The sequence below is a fragment of the Diaphorina citri genome, unplaced genomic scaffold (assembly GCF_000475195.1).
Source record: "Diaphorina citri unplaced genomic scaffold, Diaci psyllid genome assembly version 1.1 scaffold2014, whole genome shotgun sequence".
In the NCBI taxonomy this organism is placed as follows: domain Eukaryota; kingdom Metazoa; phylum Arthropoda; class Insecta; order Hemiptera; family Psyllidae; genus Diaphorina; species Diaphorina citri.
In genome coordinates this window covers 25,877-46,179 of record NW_007379440.1, presented here as the reverse complement: position 1 = coordinate 46,179, position 20,303 = coordinate 25,877, and the positions used below count along the sequence as shown (strand labels likewise).

The window sequence follows — 20,303 nt, the reverse complement described above, 5'->3', positions numbered from 1 at the left end:
TTCACACACTGATCGCTCTATCTCTATAACCACAACACCTAGAAAGCTGAAATTTGGTAAAAAAATTCCTTTTATGGTCTGGGTGTGCAATAAGAAAGGATTTTGCGAAAATCTAAACCGATCCTGAGATATGATCAGTTTTTGATCGCTAAAATCTCCATAAGAAATACACAGAGTGCAGGGACTGCGGGAGAGAAAACTTTTCCTCGCTCGCCTGATATTTGAGTTTCGTTTATGTTTTTAGTTTGATAACTATGCAGCTAATAGGGAGCGCGCAGCGCGACCGTATTTTTTATTATTTTCTACAAGTTCGGCCATGCCTTTTCTACAAGTTTGGCCATGCCTCGGGATGAACTAGCGGGATTCCGGAGCGAAGCGACGGAATTCAGCTAGTCTTATATTTTAAGAACGAGATCCATTCACTCATTCACATTTCACATTTCACACACTGATCGCTCTATCTCCTGAACCACAACACCTAGAAAGCTGAAATTTGGTAGGAATATTCCTTTTATGGTCTAGGTGTGCAATAAGAAAGGATTTTTCGAAAATCTAAACCGATCCTGAGATATGATCAATTTTTGATCGCTAAAATCACCATAAGAAATACACAGGGTGCAGAGACTGCGGGAGAGAAAACTTTGCCTCGCTCGTTAACAATATCTCGGGAACGGTATAAGCTAGAGACTTGAAATTTGGTATGTAGTTCACAAATGTGACAAGGATGAAACTGAGCGCGCAGCGCGACCGTATTTTTTATTATTTTCTACAAGTTCGGCCATGCCTTTTCTACAAGATTGGCCATGCCTCGGGATGAACTTAATAATGATGATAATGATAATAATGATAGTAATAGTAATAATAATGAGAATAATATAGAATTATAGATGAATACAAAGTGTGTCTAGTAGCACTGTAAATTTATTTTGTTTTGAGAATTTTCATTTGTTTATGTTTCAGTCCTCTAGGAAAGCTGGGTGCTACTTCAAAGACTGTCTGGGGTGACTCGTCAGCCCCATTACCCTCCACTGGGATGAGCTCCAATGATCTCTGGGGACCTCCCAAGCCCCGTGGTCCCCCACCTGGTATGATGGGAGGAGGAGGTAAACCTCCTAGCAATGGCTGGATGGTCAGACCAAACGGAGGAGGTGGCGGCGGCAATACATGGGGAACATCTCAACCTCAGGGAGGATGGTCCGGTACCTGGGTCCTGCTCAAGAATCTGACTCCACAGGTAAAATTCTTAGTAGACCTTGTTGTTGTTGTAGCGGCTTTAGCTTTCGCCGAATGGCGATAGCAGATTAAAGAAAAGATGTCTTTTTGTATCTGCTATACACCGGGGTGATGGTCTCTACTTTAGCTTTCGCCGAATGGCGATAGCAGATTAAAGAAAAGATGTCTTTTTAGTCCGTCCTTCCTTTATTATTACAATAGTTTCCTACAATATCACTGCTAGCTTTAAGCTTGCTAGGTAAAAAAAAAAAAAAAAAAAACTATGTGAGGTCAGAAATCAACGTGTACTTGTCACAAGTAAACTGGATGTGATTAAAACAAAATTTTATTCTATGTATTTTGAATGAGGGTACTCCAACATGAACAAAAATCATCACAAAGTTCGTGAGACAAAAATAGTGTTTACCAGTGTGTTATATCTATTATACACTTTCAGATTGACGGCTCAACTTTGAAGACGCTCTGTGTTCAACATGGTCCACTCCAGAACTTCCACTTGTACCTGAATCATAGTCTTGCCTTGGCCAAGTACTCAACTCGAGAGGAAGCCATCAAAGTAAGTATTACTTTTCATAGAACCAACTACATGTCAGTTCTGAGTTTCAACAAAGTGAGTATTACTTTTCATAGAACGAACATGTCAGCTCTGAGTTTCATCAAAGTAAGTACTATTTTTCATAGAACGAACTACATGTCTGTTCTGACTTTCATCAAAGTAAGTATTACTTTTCATAGAACCAACTACATGTCAGTTCTGAGTTTCAACAAAGTGAGTATTACTTTTTATAGAACGAACATGTCAGCTCTGAGTTTCATCAAAGTAAGTACTATTTTTCATAGAACGAACTACATAACAGTTCTGAGTTTCATCAAAGTAAGTATTACTTTTCATAGAACGAACTACATGTCTGTTCTGACTTTCATCAAAGTAAGTATTACTTTTCATAGAACCAACTACATGTCAGTTCTGAGTTTCAACAAAGTGAGTATTACTTTTCATAGAACGAACGTCTTTAATTGAAGAGAGACTATTTTATGTGGTTCAAGCTATGGAATTCTTTTCTCTACCTACTTATTAATGAGAAGAAGGCGCAGATCTTGTTGCCATGGAGGTCACTGAAATAGTCTGTTGTTCTAAAACTACAATTAGTCAAACCCTCCTCTTTAAACGAAAACGAACCGCACATGAAATTCTGATATTTTAAAAACTCATTGTTATTGTTTACTAATAGAGGTCAAGTATAGAACATCTGATATAGGATAGGTAGGTACATAAATACTGATTTTCTTTAACCAAGATCGAAAAATTCCCGGAGGGACGGGCCCCGCTTGTTGTTGTTGCGGCTTTAGCTTTCGCCGAATGGCGATAGCAGAATAAAGAAAAGATGTCTTTTTGTATCTGCTATACACCGGGGTGATGGTCTCTAGCTCTAGCCATGTTAATTTGGCTGGCTCGTCCTGAACCGCAGTCAACCATCGTGAGGACTTGTGCTTGGTCTTTAAAAGCAGAGAGAACCCTTTGAAGAACTGCCAGCTTGCTAGGCTGGTTAGGGTTAGCTGTCCTCCCTGTTTATAGTCCCACAGCCAGACGCTAGTCTTCTCTCTGTTTAATGTCCCCTAGCCAGACATAGTAGACCTTGTAGACAGGTCCGCCTGTCCTAATACCAACCACACTCAACATTTCAAAGTCGTTCATTTTAGGTAAAAAAAATAAAATAAAAATAACCTTCACGTGAGTGGAAGCTTTATGTTGGCAAAGTTTCATAGCGATTGGTATAAAATACAAATTTAGGGAAATACCATATTTAGTCTAAATAGCACTGTTGAATGAACGATGGCAAATTTCGACGCTGAGATGTTAAAATTCTTTTCACACAACAAAAACTGTCACATTTCCTAGTTTCACTCCCACTTCTTCTATGTTATCACATCAAAATCTTCCTCATCACTCTCTTCACGTTCTTCATTTTCCTTTTTCTCCGTCAGGTGTAGGTGTACGGTCTTACTCACATTAATTTTCAGTCCTCTCTCTTCCAGCTTACTCCTCCAGATGTTTCATTTGTCCTCAATTCTCTCCTTGTCTCTATCAAACAACACAATGTCATCGGCAAACATCATGGACCAGGGTGCTTCTTCACGTGTTTCCCCAGCACCAGGTCAAAGAGATACGGGCTAAGGACTGATCCGTGATGTAAGCCGACTTTCACCTCCAAACTCTCACTCGTTCAAACCTTGAACTATCCTCACATACTTTTCCGGTACATTCTTCTTTCTCATACAACTCCACAGTTCTTGCCTCAGTATTCTGTCGTAAGCCTTCTCCAAACCACAGTTCTTGCCTCGGTATTCTGTCGTAAGCCTTCTCCAAGTCTATAAATATGAGGTGTAGGTCCTTCTTCTTATCTCGGTGTTTCTCCATCAACTGGCGTAAGGTAAATATTGCATCCATCGTTCCTCGTCCTGGCATGAATCCGAACTGTTCTTCTCCTATAGATGTTTCTCTTCTGATTCTTGTATCCAACCTCGGTGTTTCTCCATCAACTGGCGTAAGGTAAATATTGCATCCATCGTTCCTCGTCCTGGCATGAATCCGAACTGTTCTTCTCCTATCGATGTTTCTCTTCTGATTCTTGTATCCAATACTGGAATATGTGTCCGATATCAACTTCTCATTCCCCCTGTCTAATTTCTCAAGATTATTCATTTTATCATACTCATTGTGACCATTCTCAGATTTTATTTTTTATGATTACAATGTTGAGTATCCACAGGTAGCTAGGACTGAACAAATCTACCATCTTGTCTGATCTCATGCACAAGCCATTCTGGCTGAAATCAAGTATAATTAAATACTTGGTTGCAATCGTAAGCATATTCTGGATAGCAGTATATGTAAAAAAAAAGAGTTCTCTTTCAATAACTTGGTAATGGCTTGGAATGTTGGCTCTAGTTGTATAGGCCTGTTTATTGAATTATTTTCCGGCCCAACTGATATTTGTGGCACAAACGTGTTTTTCTAAAAGAGATATCTCGTCTGCCAAGTGTCACTGGGTGTAGCTTTTATATACAACTCACAACTCAGTGTTAGATCAGTGCGTTTATTGAAATTTGATTTGTTCTCGAAGACGGAGGTTCAGCAAACTTGCTGTAGCGCAGATCTTGTTGCCATGGAGGTCACTGAAATAGTCTGTTGTTCTAAAACTACAATTAGTCAAACCCTCCTCTCTCTCTCTCTCTCACTCATTTTCGTGTTTTTCTTTTAACTTAATTTAGCAAAATTTTCTTTATTTTAAATATTAAGTATTGAAGTAGATTTACTTTTACTTTTAATTAAGTATTTAATTTGTAAGACAAAAATACTAAATAGGTAAGTTTAAAAATATAAATGTGTGTGATAAATTCCCAATTCAATGATAATAAGCATATAAGTTTCTTAATTTTATCAAGTTAACTTAAATTTTTAAATAATTAAACGTTTATTTTTAAATACTTTTTTTTAAGAAGGTTTTTCTAAAATAATAATAATAAAGTTGCACAAACAACTTTCCATGTAGTTACCTTTCTCTTCCTCTCCCTCTCTTTCTCTTGTTCTGAATGACTTTAGTGCAGAATGCAATTGAAACAATGTTAACTACGTGAATTTAGTGCAGGAGATTGAGTCACTCCCTCTCGCTCTCTTTCTCTTGTTCTGAATGCAATTGAATCAGTGTTAATTACGTTAGTGCAGAAGATTGGGTCACATGACATATTTGTGTCAATGGCAATATTTTCTCAACTACACAACATCACAACACAAAACACTTTTGTTTTAAAGTGATGAGATATTATATCTAGGAATTCTGCTTTGATTTATGAAAGATCTCGGTTGTGAAATATATTAAATATGCTCATTTAATTTTATCTCCACATATCACCAATATATTTCTAATGAAATCATACTAGTCCGTTTGACTCTCTAACATAAAATAATAGCACTTATTCACAGTACCTTCTTCACCCCTTCTGTTTGTTGGAAATACTCACCCACATTTTGAAAAACTTTGTTTCTCCACGTGTCTTCTGTTGATCTTGTCATTGTGAGTTCTGAGACTCCAGATACACTGTCTGTACTTCCAAGAATTTCAAATTAAATTATTTACATTCTCTCTGTCACATTCTTCAATATATTAATTATTAATTTTTTATGTTATTTTTAAAATTCAATTCCAAAAGTATAAAAATCAATTCTAATCATAATTTAAAAATATCTTACATATTTATTAATTATTCTAATTGTTTTATTGTGTGATTATATCTTATGATCACTCTTTCTTCTCTCGGGATGCTGTCTATCTCTTGTTTCAGTTCGTTCCAGAATGTGTCCTTTTCCTCATCTTCACAACCTGTTTGTGGCGCATACACTGACATGATGTTTATTATTTCTTCACTATCCAGCTTCATAGTCATTATCCTACGGTAATCTTGAGTTCATTATTGAGAATGAATGATACCAACCCCGTTTCTTCCCGCTTCATTCGCTCCACTGTAGAACAGCTTGTAACCTTCGCCTCGTTTCCTTTCCAACGAGTTTCCTGCACACAATATTTGTACTCTTCTTCTCTCCATCATATCCACTAGTTCTCTTCCTTTTCCAGTCATACTTCCACCATTCAGCGTCCCAATTCTTGTTTGTACTAGCTTCTTTAGCCGGAACCATTCTTGATCCGGTAGCCCTCGCCCATTTTTCACGTTGGTCGGGCGAGGCCTTCATTCTTTAATTGAAGAGAGACTATTTTATGTGGTTCAAGCTATGGAATTCTTTTCTCTACCTACTTATTAATGAGAAGAAGAAAAAAAATCCCAATGTTGTCCGTTTTTCTTTTCCAAATAAAATTAATCCCAAGGGCAAGGTAAATTTAGACCTTGACAAATGAAGACTTGTGATGTGTTCAATCCACTCTTCCAATGTTTCCTATTTTGTCTGTTTCCCCTCATCTCCATATTTATGTTGAGTGTCGAATCTTGATTTTCCTTTATTTTTAATGGACCTATTGTTGTATTACTAACACCCATATCTTGATCGTTCTATCAATCTATCTTAATTTAAAATGAAAAATTGATGACGATTTACCTCTCTCTGAAATGCTCCATTACTGTTTCCATATTTAAATAGGTTTGGCAAAGAGTCCTATGCTGTTGTGTGGTGTGGTCCCATACAATAGACGGGTCAACCACTAGTTAATACATATTATAAATAAAGAACATCCACCTGTTAGTTGTACCTACTAAATTCATCGAATAATTTCATTAATAATAAAAGATTAACCCCCTACTTGTACCACATCATATTAAAAGAAAATGTGATACTTAGATAGTTTGATATTGATGAGATTATCAGGGCTGGAGTGAGTTATGGCCTTCCTAATACATAATTTATTCCGCCAGTAGGGGAAGTACTAGAAATGAGAAATCCATTTCGAGAGATAGTTTGTGCTTCATGCTGAAATTGAGATGTGTCATTCTCATTTGGCCTCATGTACTATACTAACTTGGACACCTTATATGACAAAATACCTTGTGTTCGAATTTGCTTCACTTTTTTAAATCATTTTCAAAAAGGCTGTTTACATTAGTGAAGTAAGATAGTTATACTGACTTAGTTTATATTAAATTTAGGTCTTGTGCTGTTGGGGGTGTTGTTTTTTTTTTTTTTTTTTTTTTTTTTTTTTTTTTTCCGTTTCAGCAAACAAGGGACTACGAAGATCTTTACTTTTCATCATTCTTCTTAATCTTCCTCTTGAATCAATATAACTTCATCCTAAAAGAATGATCAGCCTTTCTTTCCTGTTGGGCCTTGCAATCACCGAAGTTCAGGGTTGTAGCTTATTGGTTGATTTGACAGCATCTAACTAACTTAATTCTAATTTTCTATTGCAATCCAGGTCTTTATTAATCTGAGCTTCCTAAGATCCCTTTTGACTCGGTTTGTCCATTTCGCATATGACTTTTTGTGCCATTGAAGATTGTATAATGTATATTCGGTGCGTTATATATACGTTCAAGATGACTAAGTACATATTTAATAATAAATAATGAATACTTGTGTTTCAGGCCCAAGGAAACCTGAACAATTGCATCCTAGGCAACACAACCATCTTTGCTGAGGCGCCTTCGGACGCTGAAGTACAATCGCTGCTAGCTCACTTGAGTGCCACTGCTAACAACAACAATAATAATAACGGTGGTACTGGTGGATGGGCTCGGGGCTCCAGCGCTCTCTCGAACAAAGATACCTGGAGTAGTGGAGGAGGCGGAGGAAACACTAGTCAATTATGGGGCACACCCAGTAACCCCAGTAGTGGCGGTTCTCTGTGGGGAGCCCCCCCTCTGGACTCTGTAGACCGAGCCACCCCCTCCTCACTCAACTCTTTCCTTCCCGGAGATTTGCTTGGTGGTGAGTCGATGTAAACACAAGAAACATGGTATGAATCTTGAGGAGAATAGACTTGTGCAGAACCCACTCCAAATATCAAATAGGATAGAAACTTGTTTCCGAGCTTGTAAAGCTTCCCTCCCTCTCATGTATTTTACTACAGCCGTATATTTATGTATGTTGAACTATTTTGTTGAATTTTATTGGACTCGAGAATTTTATTTGTTCTGATTAGCTATATTTATATCTAGGGAATATTTGAAACCCCTCAGTAGGAGGGTTGTGTCTTTTTCAAAATAAAAACGCCTAATTTTCTCTTCTTTTGATGTCGGTTTCTTGGTCTCTTGAGATGAGGTGACTTGGTGTAAAAGTATAATTCTACTGGAATATGTGTCATTAGCTATATTTATATCTAGGGAATATTTGAAACCTCTCAGTAGGAGGGTTGTGTCTTTTTCAAAATAAAAACGCCTAATTTTCTCTTTTTTTGATGTCGGTTTCTTGGTCTCTTGAGATGAGGTGACTTGGTGTAAAAGTATAATTCTACTGGAATATGTGTCCGATATCAACTTCTCATTCCCCCTGTCTAATTTCTCAAGATTATTCATTTTATCATACTCATTGTGACCATTCTCAGATTTTATTTTTTATGATTACAATGTTGAGTATCCACAGGTAGCTAGGACTGAACAAATCTACCATCTTGTCTGATCTCATGCACAAGCCATATTTCAATGTGTAATGTAGGTAAGTATAAGATGAGTAGATATGTTGATAATACTTTTTACTTTCTAATTCCAGTATTATGTTGTTGTTGGCAAATGTCAGGTTATTTCACTACTAGGTCATTTTACCTCTGGCTTCCCAATATTTACCTACAATGTCATTGCTGGCTTCCAAGGCAGAACAGGAGTTCAGGTGAACTGAGTTCATAGGACTGTTTAAGGAACTTAAGGAACAAATAGGAGAAGTTTTTAGACCAAAGCGGTGGAGATGTTCAGCCAAATTCCCAATATTTACCTACAATGTCATTGCTGGCTTCCAAGGCAGAACAGGAGTTCAGGTGAACTGAGTTCATAGGACTGTTTAAGGAAGATAAGGAACAAATAGGAGAAGTTTTTAGACCAAAGCGGTGGATTCCAGTATTATACTAGTTGTTCGCCAAAAAGAGACACGAAGCTCGTTTCTGAAAGCAATTATTTTTTGCGAGCTGCATTATTGTCTTCGAATTTTCAATAAATAAGGATAAAATTTCATGCCTCGGCTGGGTTCTAACCCGGGCCCTCCTGTTTACCAGGCGATCGCCTTGACCACTACACCACCGAGGCAGGTAATCTAAGGGAAAATAAGAGTGATGATTCAGCCAACCAGTCATGCCCACGGTAGATTAGGGATGATGTCATGGTTGTTAAGTATTTGCTGCCACTTTTTTCCTTGTCCTAACTATTAAGAATATTAAATTAATATTAAACTATGAAAAGCAACACTATTGATTAAAACTTAAAACCGAAATATAAATGGGTTTCGACATTCAACATGGATAAAAGAATTGGCGAGCTTTCGACAATAGTCGGAGTGTTCTTTAATTGAAGAGAGACTATTTTATGTGGTTCAAGCTATGGAATTCTTTTCTCTACCTACTTATTAATGAGAAGAAGAAAAAAAATCCCAATGTTGTCCGTTTTTCTTTTCCAAATAAAATTAATCCCAAGGGCAAGGTAAATTTAGACCTTGACAAATGAAGACTTGTGATGTGTTCAATCCACTCTTCCAATGTTTCCTATTTTGTCTGTTTCCCCTCATCTCCATATTTATGTTGAGTGTCGAATCTTGATTTTCCTTTATTTTTAATGGACCTATTGTTGTATTACTAACACCCATATCTTGATCGTTCTATCAATCTATCTTAATTTAAAATGAAAAATTGATGACGATTTACCTCTCTCTGAAATGCTCCATTACTGTTTCCATATTTAAATAGGTTTGGCAAAGAGTCCTATGCTGTTGTGTGGTGTGGTCCCATACAATAGACGGGTCAACCACTAGTTAATACATATTATAAATAAAGAACATCCACCTGTTAGTTGTACCTACTAAATTCATCGAATAATTTCATTAATAATAAAAGATTAACCCCCTACTTGTACCACATCATATTAAAAGAAAATGTGATACTTAGATAGTTTGATATTGATGAGATTATCAGGGCTGGAGTGAGTTATGGCCTTCCTAATACATAATTTATTCCGCCAGTAGGGGAAGTACTAGAAATGAGAAATCCATTTCGAGAGATAGTTTGTGCTTCATGCTGAAATTGAGATGTGTCATTCTCATTTGGCCTCATGTACTATACTAACTTGGACACCTTATATGACAAAATACCTTGTGTTCGAATTTGCTTCACTTTTTTAAATCATTTTCAAAAAGGCTGTTTACATTAGTGAAGTAAGATAGTTATACTGACTTAGTTTATATTAAATTTAGGTCTTGTGCTGTTGTGCACTTTTTCTTGAAAATTCCCATCCTTAAGACTTCATGTTTCTCTAAGTAAAAGGCGTACAAGGCTCGTCACTTTGAGGTGGACAGGAATTTTCTAGGAAGTGAACAAATAATTATACTTTCCGTATGCTGTTCAAACTTAACATTTCATGAGAATCAAAACCTTTTGTAATGTATCTCCCTTTTTTATAGTATAAAATTGGGATTTTTTTTATCATCTTTGACAAACAAAATATAGACTAAATTGTAAACATTTTAATTATTATTAATATTATTTTCATGTCTGATGAATCAATATATTTATTTTGAACTAAATGGTTCAGTTTAGTTTTCTTTTTTATTTATTTATTAAGGATTTCTTTCTTTAACTATTAAGAAATAATTTTGAAATACTTGTTTTAAAAATAACCTAATTAGCTAGGGGAGAAATGAAAAAGTGTATAATCTTACCTATTAATTATTAAGGATTCTATTTTAGTAGGCACATTATTAAATTTTAACCGGAATGATTATTTTGGCTTAAAAAGAAAGAGAGAAAATATATGTAGGTTCTAGGCTCTAATAAATAAAAATTAATGTACCCTGTTCGTTTTCTAGGTGTAATAATTATTTTATTTGCACAAAAGATAGTCTATCAATATCCAAGTTTTTAAATGTATTAAATATTTTATTTTATTCTAAGTAAGCGTAAGCATGCATCAACATGTCTATTTGCACAAAAGATAGTCTATCAATATCCAAGTTTTTAAATGTATTAAATATTTTATTTTATTCTAAGTAAGCGTAAGCATGCATCTATTCTTTCACAAGCCATTCTGGCTGAAATCAAGTATAATTAAATACTTGGTTGCAATCGTAAGCATATTCTGGATAGCAGTATATGTAAAAAAAAAGAGTTCTCTTTCAATAACTTGGTAATGGCTTGGAATGTTGGCTCTAGTTGTATAGGCCTGTTTATTGAATTATTTTCCGGCCCAACTGATATTTGTGGCACAAACGTGTTTTTCTAAAAGAGATATCTCGTCTGCCAAGTGTCACTGGGTGTAGCTTTTATATACAACTCACAACTCAGTGTTAGATCAGTGCGTTTATTGAAATTTGATTTGTTCTCGAAGACGGAGGTTCAGCAAACTTGCTGTAGCGCAGATCTTGTTGCCATGGAGGTCACTGAAATAGTCTGTTGTTCTAAAACTACAATTAGTCAAACCCTCTCTATTCTTTTATTTATTCTTTTATAAAATAAAAATTTGATTCACCAAATACTCCCTCATGTGCTTTGTGTGTGTGTGTGTTCTGATATCTCTCCAAATATTTGTAATAATAATCTATATTTTCCATGTTAAAGTTAAAAACAGAATATTTTTTAGGAAAAATAAAAGAATATCTAAAAATGATTTTTTAATTTATTATTATCTATTCGTAATAATAATAATAATGAAAGAAAAAAGTTAGATCCATGAAACATTGAATAATTATCTTATATGTTTTAAGTTTTAGACAAATGAACTAGATGCATTAGGTATTTGTAATTTAAATATTAAATATTGCTATATTTGGTGTATGGGTATTATTTTTTATTTATTTATACGTTTTTCTCCTTATTTAGTCAAAGAGTTTTCTCTTGTTGTTAGAGAAAATATTTTTTGGTTACAATTTAATTATAAGTACTTGAAAGAAAAAAGTAATCTTTACTTTTCCTCTTTGAAATTATTATTATTATCTTTTTCGCTTATTTTTCATTTGTTTTAACAATTAAATTAGTTATTATTTTTAGGAGTTTTTTTATTATTTTTTAAATTGTTTAAAAATACATGTTTGTGTTATTACTTTTAGAGTTGTTAGAGAAATCATTTAAGGAAAGAAGACTTAGTAGGGTTAAGTATTAATTTTAAGACAATGTCAACCATGTGTACGAACGTAGTACGGTAAGAAAAAGTGAAGGTTGTAATGAATACTAATACTAAGCTAAGTGTTGAAATCTATACCTGGCCTGATTTCCGATTGTTTTAGGAGGGAGGGGGCTTGTAATATTACAATCGTCTCTCTAGTCAATTTGAATTGTTTCTCAGTTTTAAAGAGAGAATAGTGTAAACTTTCCCGATTTTTAATAATTCCGGCTCGTAACTTGACTGTGCAAATTTTCTCAATTATACCTGATTTCATTTTAAATCTAGCTTACTTATGATTTCTTACAAATATTTGACCAAAGACCAAGTCCAACCCTGATTTTTACAACTAGCATAGCAGTGTTACCACGCCTGGTGCCTTGGTTCTGATTCAGCACAATAGTGTTTGTCATGGGAAACTACATACACAATGTCATTTTTTACTCAACGGTCGGTCACAATTAGCTGCTTCAACTCTCGAAACGTACACAGTAAACCTCATACAACATACGAGTTTACGCGATAATTCTGAATTCTTTTACCCAAAATTGGCAGTTGAACAATGAACTTGGATGAATGAAATAGAAACAACTAATTCATGGCATACCTAAATCTATATCAATAACATTTATCGAGGAAAGGGTATAGTTTTTTTGGAATGACACGAACTTCTTATGATTCAAATTCCTTGATGATTCCAAATGAAAGATATAAAAAAGGTTTTGAATAGTTCCTTCAAGTTTGAATGATGGTGACTTTATAGAGTTAATGGAAGCACATTGTTACCGACCGTGAATCTTTACCTCTTGTTCATTAAAAATTCCTATTAGCTGATTTTTTACCTCTTGTCTCTTGCGATGTCTCCATGGAGACACTATAGAATATAATTTAGTTTTTAAGAATTGAAAAGAAAAACATCTAAGTTCTATTAATAACATATTATTATCTTGTTGACTAATGTTTTTTTTTAGAAACATAAATTTTATTATGGCCTTTTTTAACCCTCGACGACCCATTGTTATGTATACTATGCAAGTATAGGTAGAGAAGAACCAGAGACCATTGAGGTATCTCCTGTGATTTGTAATTTTTACCCGTTAGATGTTTTTCTTTGTAAGTTAAAATGCTAGTTTTACATATTGAGTTCCTTTATTTCCTAATTTATTACGTTAATTCTATCAATCGAAAAAAAAGAAGGAAAAAAAAAACAAACATGATGTACCTCTTTTTCTATATTACTTTCTATTTTTATTTCTGTGTTAAAATTAACATTTCACTTTTATTTTTAAGCATTAAGGATAATGAATACATGAAAAGGCAATGAATCCAAAAATTGAGCACGGTTACATTATTTTATATAAATAAACAATGAGAATTACGACAAATGAACTCCTGAACTTGTAAATCTAGGACATGGTTATCTAAAAAAAAATAAATAAATAATAATAATAATAATAATAATAAAATGGAAAACTCTAAAATTAATATTTTAAAGAAAACTTAGTAATTTAAGACCATTGTTATGATAATGTACGTAGCATAATTTTATTTACATTACTATCTATTAAAACAATAGGTTTTTATTTTGTTTAAATATTGATTTAATTATTATCTATTATTTTCCCCTAATGTTAAGAATAACTATGATCATTTTATTATTATTTTTCATTGCATATTTTAATTTATAATATAATTTCTCTAAAATTTAAGTTTTTCCTAAATTTTATTTTGGTTGTTTTTCTTTTCTTTTTGCTTTCTATTACTACTGTATAGCGAGCTAGTTTTTTTTTTTTTTTTCAAAATAAATGGGCACCTAAAGAAAAAAAATCACTCCAAGATAATAATAATGTAGATGGTTAAAAGAAGACATTCACCAAGCAGAAACTTTCTGGGGGTCATATTCGGTAGCACGTAGCATTCAAAAAGATATTGATTGTTTGATCTTCTGGCTTGAAGCAGAGTCCACACTTACGATGGAAAGTGTGGAGCCTGCTTATGTAAAATAAATAATTGAATTGAGAAAACGAGATATTGTACACTTTAGGAATGTTGTGATGACCAATGAAATTGTGATATGACACAAAAATACATTTACATTTTATTGTAGCTAAAAATTTAAGGTTATTTTGAATGTTACTACAGGAGAAAAAACTCATCTTTTTGAACTGAATTTTTCCATTATATCGGAATTGATTGCCTTGAATGTTGAGTTTGAAGTCTGTAGTATACTTACTTATGAAATAATTTTGTGTTCTGATAATGATTGGCACCTCCTGTGTTTTATGTTTCTCTTTGTTGTCGATTTTCCGGTCCTCCATGTCTTCAACAGTAGTCCTTCATTTTATTCTAGTTTCTATTATAATTGATAGGAAATTTATCTTACTATAATTTTAGACTGAGTTTTTATATTACGCTTTTTTAAAAATTAAAATGTAAACAAACAAAAAAGGTTATTCAATTAAAACTAATAAAGATCTTGTTAAAAAAAAAAAAAAAAATGATAGTATCTAGCAAGTAAAATGGTTCTATCATGAAGTATGTTATAGTGAGAATAGTTTCTCTGATCTCTTTGAATATGATGATTTAAGAATGAACAAGATAGTAATAGTTGAAAATGGAAGCTACCTAATTTAAGTTTTATTGAAGAAGAATTCCAACCAATGGAATAGTATTTCCCTTCTTACTGAGAGCTTATTCATAATATGAAATAGTTTCATTTTGTTTTGTATTTTTCATTTATACTCCAAGACTGGACATAAGTTCCCTGTTTGGTTTTTTTCAAACATCCACCCACCTCTACTTCATTTTCTTCAATTTTGGCTTTGAAAAGTACGAATTTTCCATCCGCTTTTTTAAAATGTAAATTGAACCCATTATTAACAAAGTTTCTCAGACAATTTTCTGCCCTAGAGGTAGAAACTAATGTCTTCATGACGGGTAATTAAAGCCAAAAATAATAGAAATAAAAGAGCTTGGTCGTATTCTAGTCATAAAGTCATAATACAAAATAAATTTGAACAAAAAAAAAATCCCTCCAAAAATGGCACCATGCTCTTCCAAATGTACGCATACATACATTATGTATTGTTTGTATGACTTCTTACCTCTATACCTATAGCTATTAAAAATTACTATCGTAAATGAAAGGTAACTGTGAGGAATACTTTCCCCCTCTCTCTCTCTCTTCCATACTTTCTAATCTCTAATCAGTTCTCCTAATGCTAAGATAGAAAATTAGAAATACTACTAGGTAATATTATTTTGCAAACCTCACTTCCTGTTCTTCTAATTCTAATTTTTGCAAACCTCACTTCCTGTCCTTCTAATTCTAATAGTTATTTGCGTCCAGATAGCTTTTTCTGGTAGCCCTTTAGGTCCTGCATCAACCCTCAAGCGTTGTACAGTCGTTCGCGGGACACCCTGAGCACGGTTACATTATTTTATATAAATAAACAATGAGAATTACGACAAATGAACTCCTGAACTTGTAAATCTAGGACATGAACCTATATATGTAATTTTTAGTTGGGAATGAGAAAAAAAGGTGCTAAAATAGTAATATGTATTAAGGTATTGAAAAATGGATCATGAACCTATATATGTAATTTTTAGTTGGGAATGAGAAAAAAAGGTGCTAAAATAGTAATATGTATTAAGGTATTGAAAAATGGACCACTTAACTGTCAGCTCCGATATTGAAGATATTTCTGAAATACTATTAGGATTCAGTGTACTAGTTGCATAAAGGTTGTGACAGGGTCTTGCGTAAAAGTTTCAGAGATCAATGAACATGGCTTTTTTTAACCCTGTATTGCCTTGCATAAAGGTTGTGACAGGGTCTTGCGTAAAAGTTTCAGAGATCAATGAACATGGCTTTTTTTAACCCTGTATTGCCTTGTTGCATAAAGGTTGTGACAGGGTCTTGCGTAAAAGTTTCAGAGATCAATGAACATGGCTTTTTTTAACCCTGTATTGCCTTTTTTTTCAACTCTTAGCGACCCGAGTTGCGTTGGAAAAAGAAGAAGAATATTTTCATGAAATGAAAAGGTGATTCAGTTTTTTTTTTTTTTTCAAAATAAATGGGCACCTAAAGAAAAAAAATCACTCCAAGATAATAATAATGTAGATGGTTAAAAGAAGACATTCACCAAGCAGAAACTTTCTGGGGGTCATATTCGGTAGCACGTAGCATTCAAAAAGATATTGATTGTTTGATCTTCTGGCTTGAAGCAGAGTCCACACTTACGATGGAAAGTGTGGAGCCTGCTTATGTAAAATAAATAATTGAATTGAGAAAACGAGATATTGTACACTTTAGGAATGTTGTGATGACCAATGAAATTGTGATATGACACAAAAATACATTTACATTTTATTGTAGCTAAAAATTTAAGGTTATTTTGAATGTTACTACAGGAGAAAAAACTCATCTTTTTGAACTGAATTTTTCCATTATATCGGAATTGATTGCCTTGAATGTTGAGTTTGTTACATTTTATTGTAGCTAAAAATTTAAGGTTATTTTGAATGTTACTACAGGAGAAAAAACTCATCTTTTTGAACTGAATTTTTCCATCATATCGGAATTGATTGCCTTGAATGTTGAGTTTAAAGTCTGTAGCTTCTCGAGATATGCGCATTTTAACGCGAGCGAAAGATGTGGCAACAGTGCATGACTAGCGATACGTCATTCCATAGTGTTCTGTTAGGCGAGTACTGCGAGTAGGTATACCTACTATACGCATGTGATTCTAGCGCACTTGTTACTTTCCTTATCCTATAGTTGAGTTTGAAGTCTGTAGTATACTTACTTATGAAATAATTTTGTGTTCTGATAATGATTGGCACCTCCTGTGTTTTATGTTTCTCTTTGTTGTCGATTTTCCGGTCCTCCATGTCTTCAACAGTAGTCCTTCATTTTATTCTAGTTTCTATTATAATTGATAGGAAATTTATCTTACTATAATTTTAGACTGAGTTTTTATATTACGCTTTTTTAAAAATTAAAATGTAAACAAACAAAAAAGGTTATTCAATTAAAACTAATACTCAATTGTCTTTTAAATTTTTAATTTTAATTAATGAAGATTCTTAATTAAATAATTATTCCTCGATAATTATTTTAGTTTTATTTATCCAAGGATGTTTGTATTTTGTGTTTACCTTTTTTAATTGTATATGGTTTTCATTCACAATGTTGAGTATTTTGTTACAAAGAGATTGGGGAGAAATAGTAGTATAATATCTTTTCAAACGACAACGAGAACAAAAATCAACGGAACGATTCGAACATTCAAAACATACTTCACACATTCAAAAGAGTATCTCAGCCAAGGAGCTCAAGTAGATCTCAGCATAGTCAGTAGTTGCTCTCTGTTCTAAGGCGTCCTACATTCTCACTATTGACACGCATCAAATCCATACCAAAATAGACGTAGTTGGGCAAGTAATACCCTTTCATGCATGTAGCGATGTAAGGTGCCCTATACAGTGTTCTTACTGTGTCTTATCCCGACACAGTGGGATTTTTATCCTTTTCGGGGATTTTTCGGGTCTGGCTGGGATAAAAAGGGATTTAGGGATTTTTAACCATTTTAAGGGATAATAATTTTTATTTATCTAATAAAAATACATCAATATTATCCCAATGGATCACTGATGTTGAGCAACGTTCCGCGTGGTTGGTATCTGGATGGGTGACCGTCTAGCGTCTAGGCAATCGCGTGCTGCTGGCTTCTACCGGCGCGGTGTTAAGGCTAGGTGAGGTTAATGTGAGAGGGAGGGTAACTGGCTCCGAGTACAGGGTTACCAAATCTGTAAATGTTATCTAAAAAAAAATAAATAAATAATAATAATAATAATAATAATAAAATGGAAAACTCTAAAATTAATATTTTAAAGAAAACTTAGTAATTTAAGACCATTGTTATGATAATGTACGTAGCATAATTTTATTTACATTACTATCTATTAAAACAATAGGTTTTTATTTTGTTTAAATATTGATTTAATTATTATCTATTATTTTCCCCTAATGTTAAGAATAACTATGATCATTTTATTATTATTTTTCATTGCATATTTTAATTTATAATATAATTTCTCTAAAATTTAAGTTTTTCCTAAATTTTATTTTGGTTGTTTTTCTTTTCTTTTTGCTTTCTATTACTACTGTATAGCGAGCTAGCTATACTAGTAATGAAAGTATTGCAATCGGTCCAAATTTTCAAAATCGGGAAATGGTTGGAAATATCCGTTTTGGGATCCCCTGATGTCAAAAAAGTGGTTTTCAGCCCATGGTCTGTACGTATTTATGTACGTATGTACTACAGGTTTAAATGGGAAAAGGTGGTATACAAAATATCTCAAGAATGGTTTTTCGTAGAGGTACGAAATTTGGTATGCTATCCATGGTCCAAGGACGCGACTGTAATAATTTGGTAAAAAATGGACAGCCACTCATCCAGATATAAACCAAAGTCAATGTTGCTTCGACCTTCGAAAAAAAAAATTAATTTTTTTCATACTTATAGAAAAATCGGCGGCCGGGCGGCCGATTTTTGGGCACTTTAAAAAAAAAAAAAGTTAAGAATGGTTTTTCGTAGAGGTACGAAATTTGGTATGCTATCCATGGTCCAAGGACGCGACTGTAATAATTTGGTAAAAAATGGACAGTCACTCATCCAGATATAAACCAAAGTCAATGTTGCTTCGACCTTCGAAAAAAAAAAAAATAATTTTTTTTCATACTTATAGAAAAATCGGCGGCCGGGCGGCCGATTTTTGGGCACTTTTTTTTTTTTAAAAAAAAGTTCAATTTTTGGACACTTTTAAATGATGCATTATTACATGGGGAGTATTTTTTTTTAAGGCTTTATGGCAGGATTCTCACACAGTGAGCTCTTCCACCCAACCAAAGATAGGATAGTAAATTCTTTTTTTTTTTTTTTTTTTTTAAGGCTTTATGGCAGGATTCTCACACAGTGAGCTCTTCCACCCAACCAAAGATAGGATAGTAAAAAGGGGAAAAAGAAGAAGATGAAGAGATGGTAAGCAGTGTACATATATCTGAATATCATCTGCATATGTATGATATTTACAGAATTGGAAAACATGCTGAATACCGGATATGTAAATGGAGAAAAGCAATGGACCGGCAACTGAGCCCTGTGGGACACCAGAACTAATGTCTTTCCAATCGGATACTTGTCCATGTTGCTTTACACGTTGTCTTCGTCCTCTGACATAACTCTCAATCCAAGACAGGGCTGAGCTGGAGAACCGCATCCTCCCCAACATTGCCAACAACACATCGAAGTCCACGGAATCGAAAGCTTTGCTCATATCGAGCAGCACTAGTACAGTCACCTTCCTTGTATCAAGTGCCAGACGAATGTCATCTGTCACTTAAGTTACAAAAGATTTTCCAAGTTGACATCTCATTTCTCATTTTAACTGTTTTACTTTCTACTTTCTAGGAAGAAACTATTTGTGTTTGTGTAGCCTTTATGAGAAACGTTTTTTCTATTTCCTAGTAGTCACTAGTGAAGTCTTGTGTTTTTTTCTCTTTAAGTGTGAACCAGTAAACATTGGAACATTGTTGTGTAGCTTGAGAGACGTTTTTCTATTTCGTCAATTCTGAGGTTGGTCACTGCTCCTGTCAAGTTGGATAATATGATGGTATCCTTGCAAATATCAGTTTGCTGTAGTGACAAAGTTTAATTTGTCATCAAAGCAATTCCTGCCATTCAAGGATGAAGAAACTAAAAGGAAATTGTACTTCATTGCCACTGGCCTCATTAAAACTATCCAGCTTCACCAACCACGATTCCTCTCTACACTAAACTGCAGCACAAGATAAACGTCCTCCCAACATCAGATTCTGAAAGCCGGACTGTTGTAGTCAAGCAACGTCATCGTTGCACGGCCGAGCAAGTCTCTCTTCTTCTTCTTTGAATACAGCAACTGGTGTAAAAATTACAAGTTCACTCTAGTGTTACCCCCTTGACTGACTCTAGCATAATCCATGGTGAAATTTGTGTACCAGAAGTTCCTGAGAATATTGAAAAAGAAAACGGTGAAGTATGCACAGATGAACTTGAAGAGGATGAAGATGAAAAGAAAAAATGTCTAGAACTTTTGAAAGAACAATTTCAAATTATAACAAAAAGGGTCACTGAAAATTTCCCTGCATGTAAAGATTCAGTAAAATCTTTTGTCAAGTCTTGCCAAACTAACATCAAGTCGGAATCAAGTTTGGTTCCTGCCCTTGC

General features: G+C 34.0%; 1 protein-coding gene and 1 long non-coding RNA gene across 2 annotated transcripts in view; both read left to right on the top strand.

The window, feature by feature from the left end:
* LOC103517948 (protein Gawky) overlaps nucleotides 1–7,899 on the top strand; it is a 69,354-nt gene extending 61,455 nt beyond the window's left edge. The window contains exons 21-23 of the mRNA XM_026829868.1: nucleotides 961–1,234; nucleotides 1,670–1,789; nucleotides 7,324–7,899. Of these exons, the coding sequence (XP_026685669.1) occupies nucleotides 961–1,234; nucleotides 1,670–1,789; nucleotides 7,324–7,680 (751 nt within the window). The 3' untranslated portion in view covers nucleotides 7,681–7,899. The remainder of the gene's footprint in view (nucleotides 1–960; nucleotides 1,235–1,669; nucleotides 1,790–7,323) is intronic.
* Nucleotides 7,900–15,476: 7,577 nt separating this feature from the next.
* LOC113471027 lies at nucleotides 15,477–15,823 on the top strand. The gene is made up of 2 exons (XR_003393877.1): nucleotides 15,477–15,574; nucleotides 15,662–15,823. It is a non-coding gene; the product is annotated as an uncharacterized LOC113471027 (long non-coding RNA).
* Nucleotides 15,824–20,303: the final 4,480 nt, after the last annotated feature.